The sequence below is a fragment of the Chiloscyllium plagiosum genome, chromosome 37, assembly GCF_004010195.1.
Source record: "Chiloscyllium plagiosum isolate BGI_BamShark_2017 chromosome 37, ASM401019v2, whole genome shotgun sequence".
Lineage (NCBI taxonomy): Eukaryota > Metazoa > Chordata > Chondrichthyes > Orectolobiformes > Hemiscylliidae > Chiloscyllium > Chiloscyllium plagiosum.
Window position 1 is genome coordinate 27,341,178 of NC_057746.1, and position 24,291 is coordinate 27,365,468.

Sequence of the window (24,291 nt, forward strand, 5' to 3'; positions counted from 1 at the left end):
ATCAACAGTATCACCAACAATATCCCCACCCTCCTCTTATTTATCTCTCCACCCTTCAGGCACTCTGCCTATATTCCTGATGAAGGGCTTTTGCCCAAAACGTCAATTTTACTGCTCCTCGGATGCTGCCTGAACTGCTGAGCTTTTCCAGCACCACTAATCCAGAACCTGGTTTCCAGCATCTGCATTCATTGTTTTCACCCTGAAAGTTCAATAGGTTAAGTCCAGGTATGGAGGGCTTTTCGACAAGGAGAGGTTCATATAGATTGGACTTGTATCGTTAGAGTCCAGGCAAATAAGAGGAGACTGGAGCGTATATTCTCAAGAATAAAGAATCACTCATGTAAGACAGAGATGAGGAGGAATTTGTTCTCCCAGAAGGTGGTGAATCTGTGGAATTGTGCACTGTCAATACTGGGTCATTAAGTATATTCTGTGCTGAGAGGTCAGATATTTAATCCGTAAGGAATTCAAGGATTACAGGGAAAAGGCAGGAAACTGGAGTGGAGCATAATCAGATTAACCATGACCTCATTGAATGATTTGATGTGCTAAATGGCCAATCTCTACTTCTCCATCTTATGGTCTTCCAACTTGAATATTGCTTGAAAGAAATATGTATTCAAGAGGACATATGCAAAATGCATTTGATGGGATGAAATTTCAAATGATCCCATCAGTTTACAATTAAGAAGATATGATTGGGCAATTGGACAGCATTTGCTGTATAATTTTGATTAAAAATGATATTCAAACTAATGCCAGTTCAACATAAATTGGTTGAACTCATAACAAGGCCCATTGAGGCTTGTTGGAACAGCAAACCTTCAGACACAGGAACCCTGTAATAGAAGGAACACATTCAAGCCTTGCATTTTTTACTAGTTTACACACAGGAGCTTGGGAGCTAGTTCTCCACCTCTCTTTTTACCATGGTAACAGCTGGGCCAATCAGATTTGACTTGCCCACCAAGCAGCATTCTTTACTCCAATGTTATAAATTGTTGTGATTGTTTGAAACTTGGCATTCTTGCATTTATCCTGATGAGTGCAAGGTGAGAAGTTTTATCAACATGTCTCTCTCTCTCTGTTTGAACAGTGCTCATGAGTTGGGCAATGACATATTGCAGTAAAAATCGAAAGAACTATGGATGCTGTAAATCAGAAAAAAAAAAACAAAAGTTGCTGGAAAAGCTCAGCAGGTCTGGCAGCATCTGTGAACAGAAATGAGAGTTAATGTTTTAGGTCCAGTGACCCTTCCTCAGAACTGATACTCTGCAGTAAGTGAGTTGTCAACACTTATATACGTTTGTAAGCAAAGATCATCAAAAACACTGTGGTCTCTATCTAAGTCAGCAATCTTGCAATAGAGGGCATACATTTCCATAGAAAACAATGCATGCAGCTTATCCATCATTTAATGTGGGTTTTTAAAAAATGTCTCCTTCTGTCACTTTCCCTTCACCAGACAACCTCTGGACGAATGATGAAACATTTGCTTTCACCAATGATGGCCTTGCTCTGTTGCACAGAACTAAAGTTTAACAAAGTGTATTTCATTTTACAGATCTTACTTCAGTAGGAAGCCTGTGTGGTTTCGCCAATAAAAGTTTAACTGCAAGCGATCAGAGTTCCTATCCGTGGTATGCAGAAATTCGCAGTAATGAAAATCCGGTGAGTCTATGTGAGCTTTTACTTCTCTGACAGAGAGATATATTCACTGAGTGGGAATAAAAGACCTATGCACACAAAGTGAGAGAGAAATGCTTGCACACAAACCCAACACATAGAATCATACAGCACAGAAACAGATCTTTCGGTCCAACACGTCCATGTTGGCCTGATATCCTAAATTAATCTAGTCCCATTTGCCAGCATTTGGCCCATATCTGTGCAAACCCCTCCTATTCATGTGCCCATTCAGATGCCTTTTAAATGTTGAATGTAATTGTACCAGCCTCCACCACTTCCTCTGGCAGCTCATACCATACATGCACCACCCTCTGCCCCTTAAGTCCCTTTTAAATCTTACCTCTCTCACTTTAAACCTATGCCGTCCAGTTTTAGACTTCCTTATCTGGGATAAAAGACCCTATCCATGCCCCTATGAGGTCACCCCCCACCCCAATCTCCAACACTCCAGGGAAAATAGTCTCAGCCTATTCAGCCTCTCCCTACATCTCAAACCCTCCAACCCTGGAAACATCGTTGTAAATATTTTCTGTACCCTTTCAAGTTTAACAACATCCTTCCTATCGAAGGGAGACCAGAATTAAACACATAATTCCAAAAGTGTTCTAACCGAGGTCCTGTATAGCTGCAATGTGACATCCAAACTCCTATACTCAATGCCCTGACCAATGAAGGCAAGCATACCAATCGTCTTCTCCAACACAAATTGGGAGAAACTGAGAAAGCAACGGAGGGTGTTCACGAGACACATCACACAGTTGGAGAGAGGGAGAAAGAGACAGAGATGAGCACACATGCAGAGAAGGAGACAAAGATATGGGCAAGGAAGATACAGAGACACAGATATAGGTACACAGACAAACACACATGAAGAGCATGAGTGAGAAATTCAGCTGAGAGAGATGTTTGGAGAGATAGAGAAAGAAAGGGAAGCAATCATAGTGTCGAGAAAGCACTGGGGAGAGGGAGAGATCTGGGAGACAGAGGATAAAAGAGATACTTTGAAATAAAGAAAGAGAAGAAAGTGTGATAGGTAATAATTCATTGGAGAGAGAAAGAGAGAGAGGCAGTGACAAAAGGAGAAAAAAGAAGAAATGGGGAGACAAAGAAGGAATGAGAATGTGTATGGCTGAGTATTAAATGGGTTGGTTTATAGATGATCTTGGAGAGGAGGTCTGGCTCGATTAAGATGAAGGATCCTGTTTTCCAACCCACAACCTCATTATGTTAGAAAGCCATCTTGATGGGGTGGCAGTGGGAGGACTATATCACATGGCTTTTCTGTTACACCATCAGTCCCATTGAATATGAGGCAGGGTGTGTAGCAAATACAAACTCAGAGGTCACCTCAATGGGGAAGAGGGTGACAGAACTGAAGGAAGTGGGTGAGAATTGGAGATTTGAAAAGGACTGGAAGCCAATGCAAGACAATGAGCACTGAGAGAGATGGTTGAGTGGGATCAGGTGAAGATTTGTTTGTGGCTAGCAGAGGCTGTGGGAGGCATAGTCACCAATGTGGCTGAACCCTGGGGCGAAAGGTGTCTTGGTAGCAGATCATCAGGAAGTTTTTAATGAGCTGTCTCCTCAACAGGACTTTCGGTGTTCTGGATCCATTATAGGGGATCAATGGATCCTAACAGCAGCCCATTGCTTCGAATATCTGCCTGAAGGAAACACTGACAGCAGAGTCATTTTTGTTGGTAAGAAATGAACTCTTTGATGGCTTTTTGTTTCCAACACCCTGAACTAGGTTGGGAGTAGGACACAGGGAACATGCCACCCATTATCAAACCCAGTCCACCCTTTATCGCATTTACACCAACACAACTCATTCATCTGATAGTTCAACTCATACATGACACAGGCCATTCAGCCCAATTGTTCTGTGTCAGTGTTTTTGCTTCAAACACTGAAGGCATTGATTGAAGCAGAATGTTTCCCCTTCAGGGAGAATCTAGAGCTAGAGGGTTACCATTTATAAAAGCAGGTGGTCACCCACTGAAGGCATGATTTTATTGTCTGGGACTGTCATATGTTTTTGGAACACTGTTCCCGAGGACATGGTGAAAGCAGAGTCTTTAACAGTTTTAGGTCAGAGGTGGATAGATTGTTGTTTGGAGATGGGTGGAAGGGGAGGAGTGTGCATTTGAGGTCACAATGAGATCAGCCATGACCTTATTGAATGGCAAAGCAGTTTCGAGGGGCAGAATTCATATGTTTGTATATTGCTTTCTGGGATGAGACTTAACCACCCCCTTTGAGACAAACACATTCTTCTAATATCAGTCTTAAATGGGAGACTGCTTACCCTTAAATTGTGTCCCCCCATTCCCAGTCTTGCCCATGAGAGGAAATTTCCTCCTGGTATTCACTCTGTTAAACCTTGTCAGAACCTTATTCCTATTAATCAGATCAATAGCTTGTTCTTCTAGATTCCAATGCGAACAAATCTTCGTCACTGGATAATCATAGATTCCCCTAAAGTGTGGAAGCAGGGCATTCAGCACATGGGGTCCACATCGACCCTTCGAAGAGCATCCCACCCAAACCCACATCCTTCCCCTATCCCTGTAACCCTGCATTTCCCCTGGCTAATCCATTTAGCCTGCACATCCCTGGACACAATGGGCAGTTTGGCATGGCCAGTCCACCTAACCCGCACATCTATGAGTGGAAACTGGAGCACCAGAGGGGACCCTCACAGACACAGGAAAAATGTGCAGAACTCCACACAGACAGTCACACGGAGAATGGAATTGAACTTGTGCTGTGAGGCAGCAGTGCTAACCACTGAGCCACCGTGCCACCCTGGGACCGAGTATAATGACCCCAGAATCTCACAAAGGGCTTTACAGCCAGTGAATGGTTTTGAAATATTGTCACAGGTGTGACGTAGGAAAACACGGCAGCCAATTTGTGCACAGCAAGCTCCCACAGACCAGGAACGTGGTAAACAGCTGACTATGGTGACATTGGGTTGAGAATATTCAAGGCTGAGATTGATGCATTTTTTAAAAATCACTAAGAGAATCGAGGGCTATGGGAGAAAGGCAGGAAAGCAGAGTTGAGGATTATCAGATCAGCCATTGAATGGCAGAGCAGAATCAGTGGGCTGAATGGCCAATATCTGCTCCCACGTCTTACGGCCTTATACATTGTAATCCATGATGCAGAGAAAGCACCTTCTTTGGAATAATGGCTTTAGGACTCTATGACTCTGTGAAAGGCCAGAGAGGGCTTCAGTTTAACATCATATTCAAAGAAAAAAAAACTTGTGAAGGAATGGAGCTTTATTTTTTCTGAATTTCACAGGAGCTTCCAATACAAAGGTACAACTCGAAATAGACAGAGTCATAAAACACCCAAACTACAACCTGACTGGGAAGGTGGAGATGGGCATCCAGGAGTTTTATGATTATGATATTGCCTTGGTTAAGATAAAGTCAAAATTGAACTTCTCAACATTCATCAGGTAAAGCAAAAAATCATTCCTTTCTCTGTCTCAAACGGATTGCTTTCTGTGGCAATGTTTGAAAATTTATTCATTCGTGCGATGTACCGACTAGGCCAGTATTTATTGCCAATTCCTGATTGTCTAGAGGGCAGTTAAGAGTCAACATTGCTGTGGATCTGGAGTGACACATAGGTCAGACCAAATAAAGATGGCAGATTTCCTTCCCTAAAGCCATTAGTGAACTAGAGAGGTTTCTTACAACAATCGACAATGGTAACATGGGGCCAGCTTATTATTGAATTCAAATTTATTAATCTTGGCCTCTGGAAAATGATAATAAAAGTCAAATACTGCAATACTGGAAACCTAAAACAAAAAATAGGGGCAAAAGAAGACAGGCATAAATGGAAAGAGATAGACACACACAAACGTTTGGGTCTGGTATGACTCTTTTTCAGCCATGTAGAAATAGAACTGTTCAGACAATAGAGAAGCACTGTTTCTCCAGCATTTTTTTCCTTCTAGATTAGGAAACATTTGACACTATTACTTCTCCACTGGTTCCCTATACATCTGGAGCATATTCTCAGTATTAGAGTAATTACTCCACTGAAAGAGGCCATTTCGCCTATTCTGTTTATTTCAGTTGTCCACAGAGTAATCCAGTCCATGTCATTACCCCATTGGCCAGCAACTTTATTTCTCTCAATTGCTCATTCCAACCTACTTTTGAAATTATGAATTATCTCCACTTGCAGAACCCTGATTGAAAATAAGGAACCGCTCATACAGAATAGAGATTAATCGACATATTTTCTCTGAGGCATATGAGTCTTTATAGAACCATCTTACTGACATGCTGGTGCAAACAGAATCAGTGAATATTTCTGGGACAGAGGTGAAGGTGTGAAAGGTTATCAGGACTAGATGGGAATGAGGTTACAGTCAGACTGGCCGAATAGCAGAGCATTCTGTGTGTGAACGGCCTACTGCTGATTTTTATGTTCATACGTAACCCCCTGAAATATCTGAGTGCTCCTGAGATGTCCATCTCTTGTCTAGCTCTGATTTTAATTGCTCCACCATTACTTAATATACCTTTACCTGACCCAATTCCCAGCCTCTGGACTCCCTTCCCTACACCAATCCAGCTCAATCTACCTGGATGTGAAGTCTGGTGGGAGTGAGGTACAGGGGATGGGTTTGGGGCTATGACTTATGTTCCAGTCAAGATGGGCTCTGCCTAAAAACTGTCCCACAATTATCCCAATTGTCTCGTCTGGGCATAATCCACACCAGGTGCATCCCAGAACCTTAATGTCATGTTTCCTACTCGACAAGCATCCCAAAATCGCATTGACAGATCTATTTGGATGCAATTCACACAAGGTCCCAATATAAGCCACATGACACATTGGAGGAAAGAAGTGTCCCATAATTACGCTGACTGCCCCAGTGTGATAGGTTACACATAGGGAGCATCCCACAATTGCACCAACAATCTTGTAAAACAGAATTCAGGGAGCATCCCACAACCACAACATGTTGCACCTTAGGGAGCATCTCCCAATAACTAACAATTCTAATGTAACAGATTGCACATAGGGAGGATGTTATAATTATAATTATGGCGATTGGTTGGTTATAAAAACACATATGTGAAGGTTTTATACATCTTAGTATTGTACCAAATAAACCTGGACTTAATGGAGGCTTGATCAGATTTTGACAGTAATTGTGGCTGTAAGCTGTTTTTCTGATTGATTATTTCTGTAAATGTAACTTCAACCCTGTAGATTCCTTCGACCCTTCCTTGAAGAGTATCTGACTAACTCTTTCATCACTTTCTGCCCTCAGACCGATTTGCCTGCCATGCACAGTGGACACCAGTGTTGCTTTGAGGATATCTCAGACCAAACCAACTTGTGCTGATCATGGTAATCTGTGGCTCCTTCAGTGTTTCAGTTCCACCCAACTTAAGGATTAATAGGCAATTGAAAATCAAACTTACGTCACAGAATGAATAGAATGAGAAAACTGTGGAATAATTCTGCAAGGAAATAATTCTCTAGATCTTACTGAGGATGTGTGCTTTAAGGTGCACATATTCTGGAAGAGGGATGGTTAGCTCAGTTGGTTGGTTTATAATGTAGAGAGATACCAATGGTCTAGGTTCAATTCTCCCATTGGCCGAGGTTACCACGAATGTGCTTTCTTCTCAACTCTCCCCTTACCTGAGGCATGGACATCCTCGGGTTAAACCACCACCAGTCATCTCTCTCTTGAGAGAGCTGCCCTGCGGTCCTTTTGGACCCTGGTGACTTCACTTGCAATTGCTAGGCCAGCATTTGGTGCCCATTCCAGTGTAGGGGTCACTGCAGACATAACAGATCAGCAAAGTGTTAGTGAAGGAAAGATCTCGTAATAGCCTCTATCAACAGGGACAAAGTATTTGGCAAACTAATGGGACCGAAGGAAAACCGGTCACCAGGACCTGATGGACAGCATCCAAGTATTTAAAGGAAATAGCTGTAGAGATGGTGGTAGCATTGGTTGAAATATTCCAGGACTCTCTGGATTCTGGAAGAATTCCAGCAGATTGGAAAGCTAATGGGGTCCCCCTGTTCAAAAAGGGGAGACAAAAAGCAGGAAACTGTGAGCCAGTTACACTAACGTCTATCATTGGGAAAATGTTAGAGTCCATTCTTAAATAAGAAATACAGAACATTTAGAAAAGCTTAAGACAATCAAACAGGTTTAACATGATTTAATTAAAGGGAAATCATGGTAGACAAATTTTTTCAGAGTTCTTTGTCAAGCAGGATTGATGAAAGGTTCTGACCTGAAACATTGACTCCCCTACTTCTCTGATGCCACTTGACCTGCCATGCTTTTTCCAGCTCCACACTTTATCGACATAAACTGGCTACCTTCAAGCTTGAGAGGCTTTTTGCTGCAGATTAAAAAACTCCTTCTGTTCTCCTTCAAACCTTCGCACCCTAAGCTGTTCAGCTACTCGGAGCCAATCAGATAGTCGTTGGCAGGCAGGAGACCTTTGGAATTAATAACTGATCACAAGGCCACCGACCAATCAGCTGCTGGTGCTGACCAAAGCTCAGATTTTATACAACCCCCCTCTGTCTTCAGCTGATCTGTAACTAGGCATTCAACACAAACATGCACCTGTGCAAACAGCAGTTACAATGAGTGTTGGAATATTTGCTTTTAAAAAGTGCAGTAATGCTTCATCAATCCATGGTTTTTAAGACAGTTCTTATCCCATTTCAATCCTGAACCAAAACTACAGAAAAAAAGAAATAGATAGTCTTTAAGTTGAAGACTGAAGGAAACTGTGAGGGGATATAGATAGTTTCACGAGTGGGCAATAACTTAGCAAATGGAATTTTTGTAGGAAAATGTGAGGTTGTGTCTATTAGTTGAAAGCCTTTAGCTCAGTTGGCTCACAGAGCAGTGTAATGCCAACAGCATGGGTTCAATCCCATCACTGGTATGAGGCTACCAGGAAGGACTCTCCTTCTCAACCTCTTCCCTCGTCTGATGTCTGGTGGCCCTCAGGTTAAATCACCACTAGTTGCCTCTCTCAAATGAGAGAGCAGCCCCTATGGTCTGGTAAGACTATGGCGAACCAACAAAAAAAAATTTAAATGAAAACAGACTCCGAAGAAGTGCAGCATAGTGGGAGCTGGGTGCATTTGTGCATAAAACACAAAATGTTAAGAATGTAGGTGCAGCACGTAATTGAGAAGGCAAATTGCAAGGCAATGGGGGGAAGCAACTAGGCCCAACTCATTCGGGGTAATGAACTGCCTCTGACATTTCCATGACATAGGAGAAAGTGAGGACTGCAGATGCTGAAGATCAGAGTCGAGAGTGTGGTGCTGGAAAAGCACAGCAGGTCAGACAGCATCCAAGGAGCAGGATAAAGCATTTACCTGCTACTCGGATGCTGCCTGACCTGCTGTGCATTTGAAGCACCACATTTCCATGGCATACCTGACTGAAGAAAACTTGCTGATAATCGCAGTACAGAAAAAAAATATATAATGAAGATTAGTAATGGTCTGTTGCTGTTACAGAGAGAGAACTGCTCCCAACTTTGGGAACTGTTAAAGCCAAGTTTATTCAGAAAACTTGGAAACATGAACTGAAAAACGTGAGGATAAAGACTGGTGCATCGGTGAGTTATTCTGCGAAGGGGGAAGTTTACTGTATTTTGAAATTTTCAATAGTGTCTGACCCAGTGACAGTACAAGATATGTATTCAGATCAAGAACCTGCAGATGGCAGTTTGCACATGCTGCCTTGTTCAGTGCTGGGGTAGTACTGTAAGTTGCTGCAGTGTGTCTTGTACGCAGGACACATAACTGCTGTCACAATACACCAGAGGTGAGGGGAGTTAATGTTTAAAATACTGGATGGGGTGTTAATTGAGTGGACTGCTTTGAATGATGTTGAGATTCTTATGTGCTATTGGATCCATACTTGTCCAGGCCAGTGGGGAGTATTCCAGCACCCTCCTGACTTGTAGATGACAGACAGGCTTTGACAAGTTAGGGGCTAATAACTGAGTCCAAGTCAATGCACAACACAAAACTATTGGTGAATGGTCCAGTAAGTTCTCAATATATTTTACAGGAAAGAGCTTCATGTGAGCAGGACGCTATCAAAGCTGCCATCTATGTTAACGTGAGCAATGTCAAAGACGTGGTCACTGACCGCTTTCTATGCACAGGAGGAAGTAGAAAGAATCCTGAGGTCATCAGTTGTAAGGGTAAGCGTTCCGGAGTTGTCCCGTATTCCTCTCTCCAGAGGAGGAATTCGCCGAGTCACAGGCCCTTGCTTTCTCCCTACACATTTCTCTTTTTCAAATAATGACCCATTTCCCTCTTGCCTGAACTTGCCTCCACCACAAATTCAGTCAACCTATTCTTCCAGATACTAACCGTGCCATGTCTGAATTACTTCCTCCACCAACTGCTCTAAATTTGCATGCTCCTTATTCCTGGTGCCCGAAACATCGATTCTCTTGCTCCTCAAATCCTACTGTGCTTTTGCAGCACTACACGTTTCGACTCCTGGTCTAAAGCCATTAGTGGGGACTGTTGTTCATATATTCTGTGTAGTCCCCTCACGCTTTTGAATATCGATATCAAGTCTCCTATCTACCTTCACTTCCCCAATGTTTGGAAACTTAGCAAATAGCAAGTGCAGTAGGCTATTCGGCCCTTCAAACCTTCTCCACCATTCATACTATTATGACTAATCATCAAACTCAGTTTCCTTTACCTGCTTTCTCCCCATACCCTAAAAATGCATCTAACTCCTTCTTTAAAAATTCAACCTCTCTCTGTGGCAGAAAATTCCACAGGCTCACCACTCTCTGGGTGAAGAAATCTCTCCTTCTCTCAGTTCTAAATGACCGACTCTATATCCTTAGATTGTGACACCACCCCAGTTCTGCACTCTGAGGTCATTGGCAATATTATTCCTCCACTTATCCTGTCTAGTCCAGTTAGAATTTCATAGGTTTCTATGAAATCTCTCCACTTCATTCTCCTAAATGCCAGTGAATACAGTCCTAACCAACCCAGTCTCTCTTCATACCCCAGTCCTGCAACTCAGGAATCAGCCTGGCAAATCATTGATGTCCTCTCTCCATGGCTAGAATATCCTCCTCAATTTCTCCTACTTTGCATATGTAATAGGAGTCTCTCATCCCTGGAAATATTCACTGAATATTTTCTGCACTTTTCTGATGCCTTCAATCGTTCCCAAAAAGCATGGAACCCAAAACTGGACACAATACTCCAGTTGAGATCAAAATTATTATAAAGGTTTAATGTAACTTACCTCCTTTTGAACTTTTCTCTGTACCCTGTTCATAAAGCCCAAGATGTAGTCTGTTTTCTTAAGGGGTTACAGAAGCATCCTAGCAGTGATGATTCCAATGTATACTCCCAGCTACCACTGGGAGCAAAGCTACTGGTTACCAGAGAGCAGAATAGTTAACTGCAACTAACTATTTTATTTTTTTCTTGTTTAAAAAAGGAGATTCAGGAGGACCGTTGTACGTTCAGAAACTATACCGATATATTCAGGTTTGTACATACATCTGTGTTGTTTCAGTAGTGTGCAATGTCGATCCTACTGAAGTCTCAACACCAAGAGTTGAATCACTCTAAAGTCCTATCAGATTTGTAGCTGATTTGAAGTATTTAGGTGGCCTGGAGAGGCTAGAGGTTGGGATTATTCTCCCCAGAGGGGGAAAGGTGGTGGGGAGTTTAACCCTACCACAGGAAGAAGCCAATCAGTCCATCCCTGTATTCCAAAATATGAAGTGGATATGGATTAACAATTTCTAATGGTCATAGATTTGAAGGACGAGGGGAGACAACTGAAACTTACAGAATATTGAAAGGCCTGGACAGAGTGAATGTTGGGAAGATGTTTCCATTGGTGGGGGATGGGGGGGAACAAGGATCTGAGGGCACATCCTTAAAGTAAAGGGAAGACCTTTTAGAACGGAGATAAGGAGAAACTCCTTCAGGCAGAGAGTGGGGAATGCCTGGAATTCATGGCCACAGAAGGCTGTGGAGGCCAAGTCATTCAGTATATTTAAGACTAAGATAGATTCTTGATTTTCAAGGGGAGCAAGGGTTATGGGGAGAAAGCGGGACAATGGGGGTTGAGAAACCGATCAGCCATGATTGAATGGTGGAGCAGACGCAATGGGCTAAATGGCCTAATTTGTGCTCTTATGTCTTATAGATGAGCAGTACATTCATTTGAGGGACTAGGCAAGAAAATTTGAGGAGGAATAAGTTGTTGCTTTAATTCATTCACTGAAAAGGGGGTGGGTAGAGGATTTCAGTCTAACTTGAAAAAGGGATTGGTCAAAATCATGAATGAACTAAAGTACAGGGAAGTGGAGCTAATGGAAAAGCTCAAAGATCTGGCACAGCCCTAGCGGTCTCGTTCTGTGTCAGCTTCTCCAATATACCCACATAACTCACGTTTCCACATCCCTGGGGTCATTCTACAAAAGCTTTTCTTATGCCTTCACATTGTTCTGAAACTGTGGTGCCTAGAACTGGATACTACTCCAGTTACTTGTGTGTTTTGAGAAGATTTGGAGCTCAGGTTGAGGTTCTGGATGGAAGTTTGCTCACTGAGCTGGAAGGTTCACTTTCAGACATTTCGTCACCCTACTAGGTAACATCTTCAGTGGAGGCTTCGTCTGGAGGCTCACTGAAGATGTTACCTAGTATGGTGGCAAAACATCTGAAAGTGAATCTTCCAGCTCAGCGAGCAAACTTACATCCACTCCAGCTACTGTCAGACTACTGTTTAGAGTCATAATCATACAGCATGGAAACAGATCCTTCAGTCCAACCAGGTCACGCCAACCATGTTCCCAAACTGAACTAGTCCCATCTACTATTTTATTTTTAAAAAGTCGCAATCCCCTTAGTTTTTCATGAGATGTGGGCATCACTTACAAGGCCAGTTTTTATTTCTCATCCCTAACTGCCCCTTGAACTGAGTGACATGCTAGGCCCAATTCAGCCACATTGCTGTGGATCTGGAGTCATATACACGTCAGGACAGTAGATTGTGTTCCCCAAAGAAAGTTGATGAACCAGATGGGTTTTACAACTGACAGGAGCTTCATTTTCACTGATACTGCAACTAGCTTTTAAGTCCAAATTTTATTAATTCAATTTAAATTACATTGGCTGATCAAGTAGGATTTGAACTCCTGTCCCCATACTTTTAGCTTCTGGCTTACAAGTCTAGCGATACTGCCACAACATCGCCGTCTTCTCAATGTACTACAACTACCTTACTGTTGCATTGTACAACTCTATTTATAAAGACCTGGATTTTAACTACTTTTATCAACTGCATTCTCACCTCATTCCGCACTTTCAATAATTGGTGCTATTAAACATTTCCCCCACCGCAGTCTGCATGCTCCATGTGCCCCCACCTACCCACCCACCCTTAGAGCTGTTGCTATTCTCTTATGAAAGGTGCTTTCTAAATATAGTATTTCTGCCATCCCAGGTGGGAATCGTAAGCTGGGGAGTCGTGAACCTGTGTGAACAATCCTATCTACCAGACCACGCCAGAGATTTTCACATCAATTTGTTCAAAGTGATGGACTGGTTGAAGCAGCACCTGGGCAACAGCACCAGATTTCTGGACCAGTAGGAGGCACGCTTCCCTTCCAGGTAGCTGAAGGGAATCCATTGCTCACTGAAAACACTGCTGCGTTTTTAGATACATCTCACTTACCATGTGGCACTGTGATTTTCTCTGAGCTGTTGTTGGGCCCAAATCAATAGACACATGCATTATATACACACACACAAAATACCTGCATCATGGGAGCAATTCCCAGCCGGAGGATTTTCCCGTGCTGGCTGGAATCCCATTATGGCCCAGGAATCTCTCATTTCTGCAAATCCCTGAAGAATGACCACTGTGTGACTTTCGAGTCACACCTGGGGTCTCCCAACTCTTTATAATCCGAACTTTCAGCTCAGGCTAGAATTATCCTAAAATCTCAGCAGTATTTATACGTACTCCATGCACTCAGTTGTAGCTTGAGTGTCAGCTAGCAGCACTAAAACAAGCAAGTTGCCTTGATGCGGACCAGCACTGGAGTTCAAATCACCCATTCTTACAGCTGTGCAGTCCTTAGCAAATTGCAAGTTCTTGTCTCTACTCTGCGAGTGATTTATGGACTATTTCCTCTGCCAAGTATGTTTCCAATGTTTCAGTTAAAGATAAAGACAATCAGGACATTTTAGTAAAAAAGATTCTCAACTTCCAATGTGGCACATTGATTAACATATTCAGTTGATGAGCATTTGGTTTTATAAAAGATCAATAAATACTTCATTCAAATGACTTTTATTAATTGTTGTTATTCATCCTGGGTTTAAGAGTGCCATAAACAACTCATAAAGCTATCTTACAGAGATTTAACACCCTCGGAACTCCCTGCAGAGAAATTTAACTTACTGGGTCAAAAGAAGCAACATTTGCATCGAGATCGGCAACGGGAATGAATGGGTTCTGGCAAATTCAGTTTTTATTTTCTCTTGTTACTTGCTGCAGTAGAACGAACGCTGATTGCGCTGAGTAAGTACCAAACTCCAAACAACAGCTGGCAGCCTCTGTGTAGGCTAAATGCAGCATTATACCACAGTTCCTGTCACCTTGCTGCTTGACAACAGGCATTACAGTAAATATGCTGGACAGGGCCAAGAGAAAATTCCAGGTGGAAATCTCAGTGGGAGAACGATTTGGATAGACAAGGTTCCCAATTCTGGCTGGCTAAGTCAGGAGTAGGTGAAGGATTCGGAGAGATTGGAAGTTGGGGGGGTTTGGAGGCGTTGAAGAAAGAGGGGGTGCAATTGTAACCATGTTCTGTTGTAACCATGTGTCGAAAATAGCAGTTTTGTGGTGGTGTGCAGTGGGGGCAGAAGAATCTCATTACGGACTGTGATTTTCATTATCCTAAAAAGGCGCTGGGTTGTGGCCAGCCAGGAACAACGACGAAAGAATAAAAGAGAAGAATGTAATGAGATGGCCTGAGCAACGAGGGCGGGATTTCACTTTGGGATTAGGGAATCTTGCTCAACAGTTTTACGGATTGGTTTAGGAAGGCAGGGAATGGAAGGGAAGTTGGGGGAAAATGGGGTGAGAGGCAGTGGAAGATTGCAACTGGTGAGGTTGCATTCTGAGCTTTATAATTTTCGAATTGTCACAACCTCATCTTGTACTTTTGCCTGTGAGAAACCAAGTAAAACACACCACCTGTACACTTATGCATGTGTGTGATCACTCACCGCCGCAGAAACAGGCAGTGGAACTGTGTGCATCACTGTTTCAAATTTCAAAACAGAATTAGGTAAATATTTGAAAGGGAGACACCCTCAGGGACATGGCGTAAGTGGGACTGAGTGGGTGGCTCGATCGAAGAGCTGGCAGAGGCATAACACACAGAATGGGCTCCTCCTCCTCCAGGCGCCATGGCAGTGCCTTCATTAGCAACTACATTGAAGTCCTATGTTGTTAAGTTCACATCGTGCTGAAAGTCAAAAAAACAGTCTCGTGTTTATAATCACACCTTTCAGAGTCTGGCTGAAAGAAGCGTCTGAGAGTAGCACAGATCAAAACGGATGAAATGCTCATTTTGTGGTCTGGAACACGAGGTCTCACACATACACACGCCCACTGCCCGACATGGAGAATTTCTAGTAATGGGTCTGTGGGAACTTGCCCTGTCACTGTGTCCTCTCAACAGGTTGGAAGCTTCGCAATACCCAGTCCGGCTGTGGCTGCCAGCTGGCATGGTTGGTACAAGGCTGCTGGGGCTATGCTGGTTCAGGGCTGCGGGGCTGAAAACATCTAGCCCCTTGGACCCACGACAATGGCGATGCTGACCCGACGACGTCACCAATGTAGGAGGTGGCTGGATCGAAGAGGCATAGGCTCTTGCTTGGCTGTTGTTTAATCGATACAGCAGGAGGAGGTGGCAGCGGGGGCAGAAGCTCGGGGTCCCAGTGCGAGATGGCTGGCCAGCCGGCTCTCACTGGGTGTACAGGCTGGCAGCGAACACAATGTCCCTCTTGATGAGGTTCGAGGCCTGCTCCATCTTGGCATTGAGGGTGGGGTCCCCGATGATGCGGGCTGCGTTGCGCACGTCGCGACAGGTCTCGTTCAGCCGCTGTATGCACCGCACGATGATGCCCTCCTGGACGTCCGTAAGCCTGGTGATCTCAGCAAAGGGCTGAGCACAAAACGGGAAAGACAGCGAGTTCACCAGAAGCGGGAAACACCGTCAACAGCTTCACCAAAAACCCAAACATGCCTTAGAGGGAGGTGGTGAGTGAAAACTCAACCAAACCTGCAGCTTTTCAGGGGCATGCAAAACAAAAAAAAAAAAAAGGGGAAAGCGAGGTACAGAGGAGGAGAGCTGTACATAAGGGAATTCCAGCGCTTAGGGTCTGCAGTGGAATGATTAAATTTTGGGAGCTGGCATATTACAGCGGGAGAAGGTGGGCAATTCAACACAAGACTGGAAATGTTGCCAGACTGTGGGACAGTGTCAATCAGCAAGCACAGCGGGAGTAATATGGGTAGCAGAGTTTCGGATGAGCTGAAAATTCAATGCTGCATTGTGGGAGATCAGACACAAACGGCTTGACACATCAGAAGTGGAAAGTGACTAAAGCATGGATGAGGATTTCAGCAGCAATGAGGAGCTGAGACGGGGCAATCTCACACAAAACTAGGGTGAAGGAAATCAGCAACTTTATTGGATGGTCCAGATATGTGGCCCGCAGCTCATCCTGGGGTCAAAAACATCACGGAGGTTGTGAAAAGACTGGCGTTGTCTCAAACAGATGGTGGGGAGAGGGGTAGAGTTGGTGACTAGGGAGTGGAATTAGTGCTGAGAACTGAAGTCAAGTCTTGAGTTTTCTCGATGTTTTGCTGCAGGAAAGCGACTGGTGTAAAAATAAAATGGTCTGGAAACCTGTCTCTTTTCCAAAGAAATCTCTTTCTAATGACTTTGACTCAATGTTCAGGGGAAAAAAAAAGTTCAATCGTGTCATGTCACAGCTTTCTCTTCAGAACCCTGAAAATGAACAAGTGCTGTCCAATTACCTTCCGCAAACTCCTATGGAATCAGATTCCAATTCCCCTTTCAGGTGGCACTATCCAGATTTTAACACCTCCCCCATGGTGTGAACTTCTCACTTCCCCTCTAGATCTCTCTCTCTGTAAATGATGGTCAATCCACAACCACCATCAACAATTTTGGTTTTGCAGCTTCAATCTCCCCTTTACCTTCTTGGCTCTGTGGAGGACATTACTAGCTTCTCCAGATTCCACACATTATGGAGGTCCCTCCTCTGTACCATCCCCAAGCTTCAATATTCTTCCTCAAGTTCTACCCAAAAAGACCATAAGATAAGGAGCAGAATTCAGCTACACGGCCTATTGAGTTGCTCTGCCATTCGATCATGGCTATTAAGTTTCTCAACCCCATTCTGCTGCCTTCTCCCTGTAACCTTTGATCCCCTTACCAATTAAAAATCTTATCTCTGTCTTCAACACACTCAAAATGACTCGCCTTCCATGGCCTTCTACAGATTCACCACCTTCTGGCTGAAGACATTCCTCCTCATCTCAGTTCTAAAGGGTCACCCTTTCACTTGGAGGCTGTGCCCAAGCTAACTCACCAGAGTGCAGAGGCACATGTCCCAGTGTGTATTTCTGTATCAGCCCGTTAGCGTGGCCTGCCTGTCTGTCGGTGCCTGCATCTGCCCCTCTGCCTATCCATGCATCACATGGAGGGGAACATGGAGCCCCCAGACCTCTTTTAACCTTTGCCAGAGGTAGTCAGGAACTAAAGAAAAAATGCACTAAAGATTAAGTGTTTTGGGGTGGGGGAGGTGGAAAAATGTCCTAGTAGCTCATTGGTTCCCCCCGCGCCCCCACCACCAACCCCTGCGGCTGACAGTTGTGCGAGACAGGAGCAGAGGTAAAATAGCAAGTGGCCTTGATAGCAGGCCACTGCAGCTTGTGGATACTCACCAGACCCCGGGCCCACTCGTACACCACTTCCACCAAACCAAACTTAAACTGCTCCACGTAATCCTCAACCGACTCACGCAGGCTGCACTCCCGCTGCAGGGTGGCTATCCTCTCGGCAACACCACGGATCCGCTCGATCCCCTGCGGAGGAGAAATGGACACTTGAACAACAGGAACACGTTAAAAGGACTGAACGAGAGAGGTTGGACAGTGCCTTGTGCAGTGACGCAAGCCTCCAATTCACAATGCTGTTCTTCGGACAGAGCCCTGTGCCTAGTTCCGATGGACGGAGGTGCACAAGATACAGTTTGCATACAATAATGAAGAGAAGTTGTTCCCATTACCAAATAGTATAAGGTCCAGGAGAAAAAGATTTAAGGTTTTGGGGAATAGTTAGAGGGGAGGGCATGTCACCGAGTGGTCAACACTGCTGCCTCACGGCGCCAGGGACCCATGTTCGATTCCACCCTCGGGTGCAGTACAAAGATATGCAGGTTAGATGGACTGGCCGTGGGAAATGCAGGGTTACAGAGTTAGGATAGGGGAGTGGGTCTGGGTAGGAAGCTGTTTGGCGGATCAGTGTGGACTTGTGGGCCCAACAGCTTGCTCCCACACTGCAGGGATTCTAGGGTAATGAGCTGGAGCATGCAGACAATGAATGATTTTGAAAGGAAACTGGATGAGCATTGGAAGGAAATAAATTTGTAGTGAGAGGGGGGAATGGGATTGGCCGATTTGATGTGCTGTGCAGAGAGCCAGCACAGACTCAGTGGGCTGAACGGGTTCTGCCGGTTAGCGGTTTTTGAGAAGATTTGTAGCTCAGATGGACGATAGCTACTGAGCTACTGGCCTGTACGATCCTCTGACACAGCAGTACGGAGAATAGCCCCAGGATCGATACAAGAGCACGTCCAGCCCACAGCATCCGTAGTCAGTACCCATTCACCCACACACCAGGGCTCTATCCCTGAATTCCCATGCTGCCCGAGACCCTGTCCTGCCCTCACCTTGCGTAGAACCTCATTGAGTTCAGGCTCCACCTGCGTTTTCTGCTGGAAGACCAGGCAGGACAGAAGAGCGACAATCTCCTCCGGCCGCAAGTCTGTCAGCACGTTCTCAAAGACCATTTCCGTCACAATTAGCTCATGGTTACTGATCTCACAGGCCACCCGTCCCTTCAATTGCACAGCACAACTCTCGTCGATGTACTTGAGGGCCTTCAGCACCTGTTGGGTGGGGGGGTGGGGCAAAGGTGGGAAACAGAACAAGGTCAGCTTCAGACCTGGGACAATTCCAGACAGCCCAACTGGTTGCTCCCTTACCTCCCACCGCCTCCTACGGCGCCACTGCACACTCTCCAGACCCAAACGCTGGTCTGGTCCCATCCCCTGTCTCTCTCTCTCTCTCTCTCTGTTACCTCCCATGACTCTCTCCCTCTGATCTTGGCATTCATCCTTCTCCCCATGCACGCTCTCTCTCCCGCCCCATCACAGGCTCTGCCCCATCTGTGGCACTCACTGACCTCACTCCCGCTCCCCCCTCCTCTCTTGCTGACCCTCGTACCCACCCAGGTCTCTCTCTCGCTGACCTGTCCCTCTGACCCTGTCCCTCGGCTGCATCTCACCAAGTCCCATATTGACGTACATTAACTCTCTGCTCATACTCTGGGAGCAGCATCAGGCTCCGGTCCGACACCAGGAAACGGAGTCGTTCCAGCTCATCTTTGATCATCATCCGCTCATGCATCCGTGTGTACTGCAGGAGATATTAACCAAATCAGCAGTGGTTCACTTGTGTCAGTTTCTCACAGACACCCATCCCATCTCCATGTCACACCCAAACTGAGCTCCCGAACACACCGGCTGACAGGAACAAGAGAAATCAACAGCACTTGTCCCAGGGAGATGGACGATTATGCATGGAGTTACTCTGGTATCACCTATGTGTGCAGTGAGATTTATATGGGAACTCACTGGTTGTATTGGAAACTCTTGGGTTTAGAAGTGTAAGTCAATTAGCTTAATATTTGTTGTTGGGAAAAACATTGGAAGCTCTTATCTAAGTGTCCTATTTTAACTTTGTTAATAAGTTCAAGGTAACCAGGCAGAGTCAACAGATCAGTGCATAAAAGGGTTGTGAATGTACCATACTGAGACTTCCAGAAAGCGTTTGAAGAAGTGCCAATTCATGGTTATTGTGCAAAAATAAAACCTCGTGCCGTAGGGAGCTAGCGTATAGGACGGTTCGAAAATTGGGTTGGGTAAAAGGAAGCAGAAAGTAGGGAATAAAATAGGCCTTTATCAAGTTGGCAATATGTAGCAAGTGGTGTGCTCGGGTTTTAACTGTTTACAATTTATACAAATGACTTGGATAAAGCAACTCAAGATAGGTTTGCCAAATTTGCCGATGACATAGTTTGCTCCCCAAGTTGTGCAGGGAACATTTGTAAAGAAGGCTTTAAAAAGATGTCGATAAGTGGTCAAAGATCTGGTAAATGGAGTATAATGTGGGAAAATGTGAATTGTTTATTTTGGCAGCAAGAGTAATAAAGTAAGTTATACAAATGGCAAGTGACTAGAGAACAGGTGACTGAGGTGTCAGTGGGGGAGCACTTTGGGGCCAGCGACCATAATTCTATTAGACTTAAAATAGTGATGGAAAAAGGATAGACCAGATCTAAAAGTTTAATTTCTAAATTGGAGAAAGGCCAATTTTGACGGTATTAGGCAAGAACTTTCAAAAGCTGATTGGGGGCAGATGTTCACAGGTAAAGGGACGGCTGGAAAATGGGAAGCCTCCAGAAATGAGAATCCAGAGACACTATATTCCAGTGAGAGTGAAAGGAAAGGCTGGTAGGTACAGGGAATGCTGGATGACTAAAGAAATTGAGGCTTTGGTTAAGAAAAGGAAGGAAGCATATGTCAGGTATAGACAGGATAGATTGAGTGAATCCTATAAAGACAGTAGGAGTATACTTAAGAGGGAAATCAGGAGGGCAAAAAGGGGACATGAGATAGCTTTGGCAAATAGAATTAAGGAGAATCCAAAGGGTTTTTACAAATATATTAAGGACAAAAGGGTAACTAGGGAGAGAATTGGGCCCCTCAAAGATCAGCAAGGCGGCCTTTGTGTGGAGCCGCAGAAAGTGGGGGAGATACTAAACGAGTATTTTGCATCAGTATTTACTGTGGAAAAGAACATGGAAGATATAGAAAGTAGGGAAATAGATGGTGACATCTTGAAAAATATCCATATTATAGAGGAGGAAGTGCTGGGTGTCTTGAAATCCCCAGCACCTGATCAGGTGTATCCTGGAACTCTGTGGGAAGCTAGAGAAGTGATTGCTAGGCCTTTTGCTGAGATATTTGTATCATAGATAGTCACAGGTGAGGTGCCGGAAGACTGGAGGTTGGCAAACGTGGTGCCACTGTTTAAGAAGGGCGGTAAGGACAAGCCAGGGACTATAGACTATAGACCAGTGAGCCTGACATTGGTGGTGGGCAAGTTGTTGGATGGACTCCTGAGGGACAGGATGTACATGTATTTGGGTAGGCAAGGACTGATTAGAGATAGAGATAGTCAACATGGCTTTGTGCATGGGAAATCATGTCTCACAAACTTGATTGAGTTTTTTGAAGAAGTAACTAAGAGGATTGATGAGGGCAGAGCGGTAGCTGTAATCTATATGGACTTCAGTAAGGCGTTTGACAAGGTTCCCCATGGGAAAATGGTGAGCAAGGTTAGATCTCACTGAATACAGGGAGAACTAGCCATTTAGATACAGGACTGGCTCAAAGGTGGTGGTGGAGGGTTGCTTTTCAGACTGGAGACCTGTGACCAGTAGAGTGCCACGAGGATTGGTGCTGGGTCCTCTACTTTTTGTCATTTATATAAATTATTTGGATGTAAGCATAAGATGTATAGTTAGTAAGTTTGCAGATGACACCAAAATTGGAGGTGTAGTGGACAGCGAAGATTACCTCAGATTACAACAGGATCTTGATCAGATGGGCCAATGGGCTGAGAAGTGGCAGCTGTAGTTTAATTCAGATAAATGCGAGATGCTGCATTTCGGGAAAGCAAATCTTAGCAGGAATTATACACTTAATGGCAAGGTCCTAGGGAGTATTGCTGAACAAAGAGACCTTGGAGTCCAGGTTCATAGCTCCGTGAAAGTGGAGTTGCAGGTAGTGAAGAAGGCGTTTGGTATGCTTTCCTTTATTGGTCAGAGTATTGAGTACAGGAGTTGGGAGGTCATGTTGCAGCTGTACAGGACATTGGTTAGGCCACTGTTGGAATATTGCAATAATTCTGGTTTCCCTCCTATCGGAAAGATGTTGTGAAACTTGAAAGGGCTCAGAAAAGATTTACAAGGATGTTGCCAGGGTTGGAGGTTTTGTGTTATAGCGAGAGGCTGAACAGGCTGGGGCTGTTTTCCCTGGAGCATCGGCTGAGGGGCAACTTTTTCACGAAGAGGGCGGTACGTGTATGGAATGAGCTGCCAGAGTAAGTGGTGGAGGCTGCTACAATTGTAACATTTAAGAGGCATTTGGATGTGTATATGAATAGGAAGGGTTTGGAAGGATATGGGCTGGGTGCTTGCAGATGGGACTAGACTGGGTTGGGATATCTGGTTGGCATGGACGGGTTGGACAAAGGGTCTGTTTCGGTGCTGTACATCTCTAGGACTCTATTACCAGGAGATGCAGCTGAAACAGAGTGTCCAAATGGAATCTTATCAGTTATCCGGAGGGGAAATAAACACAAACATACAGGCCACTGGTGAGACTACATCTGGATTACTGTGTCGAGTATTCGGCACCTCACTGAAGGAATGATGTGAGTGAGTTGGAGGAAGTTCAAAGACTTACTGGAATAATCGTAGAGTCCCTGCAGTGTGAAAGCACGCCATTTGGCCCATCAAGACCACACTGACCCTCCAAAGAGCATCCCACCCAGACCCATCCTAGTTGGGCTCAGCTTCTGTACTTGCTGTAGCTTCAAAAGAATAACAGGTGACTTAATTGAACCATTCAAGATCTTGAATGGTCTTAACTGTTGGAGACACGGACAGGCTGTTTCCACTTATTGGAAAATCTCGAAAAAGGGGTTACAGTTCAAAAACAAAGGGTCAGCTATTTAAAAGGGAAACAAACATTTTCTCCTGGGGGAGGAAAGCCTTTGGAACCCTGTACCCAAAAAGGTGATAGAAGCAGAATCTTTGACTATTACTCCAGGCAGAGGTGGATAATTCTTGTTAGGCAAGGTGAGAGTATTATCTGGTGCAGGAGAGAATGTGGAGTTGAGGATGTGAAAACCAGTGGAGCAGGCTAGAGGGGCTGAATGGCCCACTTTGCTCATACGTTGACTTGGCTCTGTACTCAGAAATGACGTCCCTCCCACCTACTGAGCATACCTGCCCGTCTTCAGCTGGCAGGTTGGCCCTTCCACTTCAAGGGATAACAGGAGGCACCCGAAAGCACTCTGTGCCCCGAGCCCACAGCAAGGGCAGGCAGACCAGAGACAATGCCACAATGGCTCAAGGGGTAAGGAAAAGCAAGAGGTGAAGTGGCAGTGCCACAGTGGCTCATGGATTCACAACGGGTCAGAGTTTCGGAACAGACTCAGCCACACGCTGCTCTACGCAGCCGGCTGACATTTACCGTCACGGTTTGCACGTGAACAGCACCCGGGTTAACGTACAGGGGTGGGGTGTTACTCAGACAGCAACACGACTCACAGAGAGGCAAAGGGACTACACAGGCTGTACCTCGGTGGAGAACCTGGGGCTGTGGAAGCAGGTAAACGTGCTGAGAGAGTCCTCGAGTCTCCTCGCCCTGGTGTAGCTGTCGACCAGGTCCAAGTCCTTCAGCTGCAGGTCGCCGATGGGGTCCAGGCCAGCTAGGCCATCAGGGTGGGCCTCAACCAGCCGCAGGAGCTCCTGAGTGGCAGTGGTGACCGACGGACCGGGTGGGTCATGCCTGAGGGTGGGGGGGGAAGAACAAAAGAGATCGACGCTCTATTAGAGGTACCCAGGCATGCAGAGGGCAGATGTGGGCAACAGCAACCCCACAGCACTGCCCTCTCTTCACCCGGCAGTGTTGGAGGTTCTGGAGGAAGTGGGGAGGCGGGGGGGGGAAATCAATGTGAAGACACTGGGATTGGGTTGGGGAGCAGAATAGGGTTAGTGGGTGATAGTATAGGGGTCATGCTGAAAATGAGTGGGGGGGGCTGTCAGAATAGGGACAGGTTTAGGGGGTGACAGTATAGGGGTCATGCTGATAATGGGGGGTAGAGGTGGGGAGCGGTGGAAAAAGAAAGGAAGGATACATGGCTGACTTTTGCAAGACATCTGCAGTCAGGCAGTCCCTTCACTCTGCTATCTCTTTGTCCCACAGGCAGTTGGGGTGTTGCTACTTGAGGGACAGGGGGTAAAATTGGTGGCGCTGGGTTCAGAGTAATCCCCTGAGCAGTCTGTTATTCCCATGATACATTCCGCTCCCCCCCTT

The 24,291-nt window shown here is 45.1% G+C and overlaps 2 protein-coding genes across 2 annotated transcripts in view; one reads left to right on the forward strand and one right to left on the reverse strand.

Moving 5' to 3' along the window:
• The window catches only part of LOC122541423 (complement factor B-like), a 41,550-nt gene extending 27,467 nt beyond the window's left edge, over window positions 1-14,083 (forward strand). Inside the window, exons 11-18 of the mRNA XM_043678181.1 lie at window positions 1,568-1,674; window positions 3,284-3,392; window positions 5,005-5,164; window positions 7,004-7,083; window positions 9,244-9,344; window positions 9,803-9,938; window positions 11,216-11,265; window positions 13,235-14,083. Of these exons, the coding sequence (XP_043534116.1) occupies window positions 1,568-1,674; window positions 3,284-3,392; window positions 5,005-5,164; window positions 7,004-7,083; window positions 9,244-9,344; window positions 9,803-9,938; window positions 11,216-11,265; window positions 13,235-13,381 (890 nt within the window). The 3' untranslated portion in view covers window positions 13,382-14,083. The remainder of the gene's footprint in view (window positions 1-1,567; window positions 1,675-3,283; window positions 3,393-5,004; window positions 5,165-7,003; window positions 7,084-9,243; window positions 9,345-9,802; window positions 9,939-11,215; window positions 11,266-13,234) is intronic.
• The window catches only part of skiv2l (SKI2 homolog, superkiller viralicidic activity 2-like), a 55,115-nt gene continuing 44,894 nt past the window's right edge, over window positions 14,071-24,291 (reverse strand). The window contains exons 25-29 of the mRNA XM_043678180.1: window positions 23,553-23,763; window positions 19,427-19,537; window positions 18,790-19,008; window positions 17,783-17,923; window positions 14,071-15,971 (exon numbers count right to left, since the gene is read on the reverse strand). Coding sequence (XP_043534115.1) covers window positions 15,771-15,971; window positions 17,783-17,923; window positions 18,790-19,008; window positions 19,427-19,537; window positions 23,553-23,763 — 883 coding nt within the window. The 3' untranslated portion in view covers window positions 14,071-15,770. The remainder of the gene's footprint in view (window positions 15,972-17,782; window positions 17,924-18,789; window positions 19,009-19,426; window positions 19,538-23,552; window positions 23,764-24,291) is intronic.